This window comes from Plectropomus leopardus, unplaced genomic scaffold (assembly GCF_008729295.1).
Source record: "Plectropomus leopardus isolate mb unplaced genomic scaffold, YSFRI_Pleo_2.0 unplaced_scaffold11767, whole genome shotgun sequence".
Lineage (NCBI taxonomy): Eukaryota > Metazoa > Chordata > Actinopteri > Perciformes > Serranidae > Plectropomus > Plectropomus leopardus.
In genome coordinates, this window is record NW_024612468.1 from 1 (window position 1) to 1,569 (window position 1,569).

Here is a 1,569-nt window from a genome sequence, read left to right on the forward strand (position 1 = left end):
TTGTGATTAAGAATATTTTTACCTTATCTCTGAAAGCCTGGCCAGCCATTTCATTCACACCATGATTATAAATTAGTTTGGAGGAGCCGCTACACCACCACTTCCCACAATCAATCTATGTTCAAGTTATGTGGAAAAAATAGAGAAAAGAAAATATCCATAGTAATGGAACCTATACATATTTAAAAAATACAACCAGATACATAAGATTTTTCATTCACATTTAAGTTTTTTTTAGGGATTTATTATAAGTTAAATTAGCAGTATGAGAAAAGTCGTGTAAAGATATAATTGTTTTTAAGTTTTCCTAAATTAAATTTCTCCAGTAAAAACCCCTTAAAGTTTTAAATAGAACTTTGTGCAGACACTATGTGAAACCCTGCCTCTCTCATCTCTTGCTTACAGGAGTGAAGCCCTTTAAGTGTAATGTTTGTGATGCCTCATTCACCACCAATGGCAGCCTGAACCGCCACATGATTATCCACATGAAGTCTTTCAAATGCTCCATGTGTGACGAGACCTTCCGGACCAGCCTGCTGTGTAAAAAGCATATGAAGAAGGAGCATGCTGTGGAAGAACACAGTAAGGATGCTTAGACTAATAGTGGATGTTTCATTACATGAAATATACAGTATCATTTAAATTCCATCGCATCTCCATAGTTGGGAGGGCTGTTTAAAAAGTCTGATAAAAAAATGTCTGGGAATATAAAACTGATTCATAAAGAAGGGAAAAGGGGAAGTACTTTGTATCAGCATGCAACAAAGTGATCTTTGTTTCTGAATTACTGGACAGAAGGTTTGAAGCTGTTTCTGCAGTCTAATCTGAGACTTCAAGTAAAGTTGTCTGGCATGCGTGCGTATGTGCGTGCGTGTGTGTGGAGAGGTCGATACTTTTTCTCAAATGTTAAATTTTTCAGTTAATACATTATATGTTTCAGTTCTAGCCATCTTTGCCCCAAATACACATAGCGCTAATAGACCCATATCCAAACAGTTATAGGGATGGAGAGTCAAGACATCGAGGAAGAAGAAGACGAAGAGGATGAGGAAGGGGAGCAAAAGTCAAAGAGGAGGGGTTTGGAAATCATCACTTTCACAGAGGAGCAGGCGGCCGAGCTGGCCAAAGATCCTGGTGAGGAGGCCTCAGTGTCAGAGCGCATCCTCGCCCAGTCAGCGGCTGAGAGGGATCGGATTAGCGAGATAAAAGACAAGGCGGTGGAACTGGAAACAGAACCCAAGTTTGCCAACTGCTGCAGTTACTGTCCCAAGAGCTTCAAGAAGCCCAGTGACCTTGTCAGGTAAATATCACGTCTGTGTTTAAGTCTTTCAGCAGAAACATGCCAGCTTGCTGTTGTCTTTATGAGGCAGCAGTTTAATACACTGAATACAGTTATTATCAGCATCTCTGATGGTAACTTATCAGTATGATGATGCAGATTGTTATTTATGATTTTCATTTTTCACCAGCGATGACTAAAACGGTTGATATTTACTTAATCACTCTGGAAGCTGATTGGTCCACATTCATAAAACACATCTTGTCACCCAAATATGTGCTGAAATATAT

At 39.3% G+C, this 1,569-nt stretch overlaps 1 protein-coding gene across 1 annotated transcript; it reads left to right on the forward strand.

Annotated features, from left to right (window-relative positions):
• Positions 1–405: 405 nt before the first annotated feature.
• On the forward strand, positions 406–1,300 carry LOC121963580 (zinc finger protein 236-like; the record flags this gene model as incomplete). Its single annotated transcript, XM_042513861.1, has 2 exons — positions 406–582; positions 997–1,300. Coding segments are annotated over 2 exons (481 nt in total), but the record flags the coding sequence as incomplete, so codon positions are not given.
• Positions 1,301–1,569: the final 269 nt, after the last annotated feature.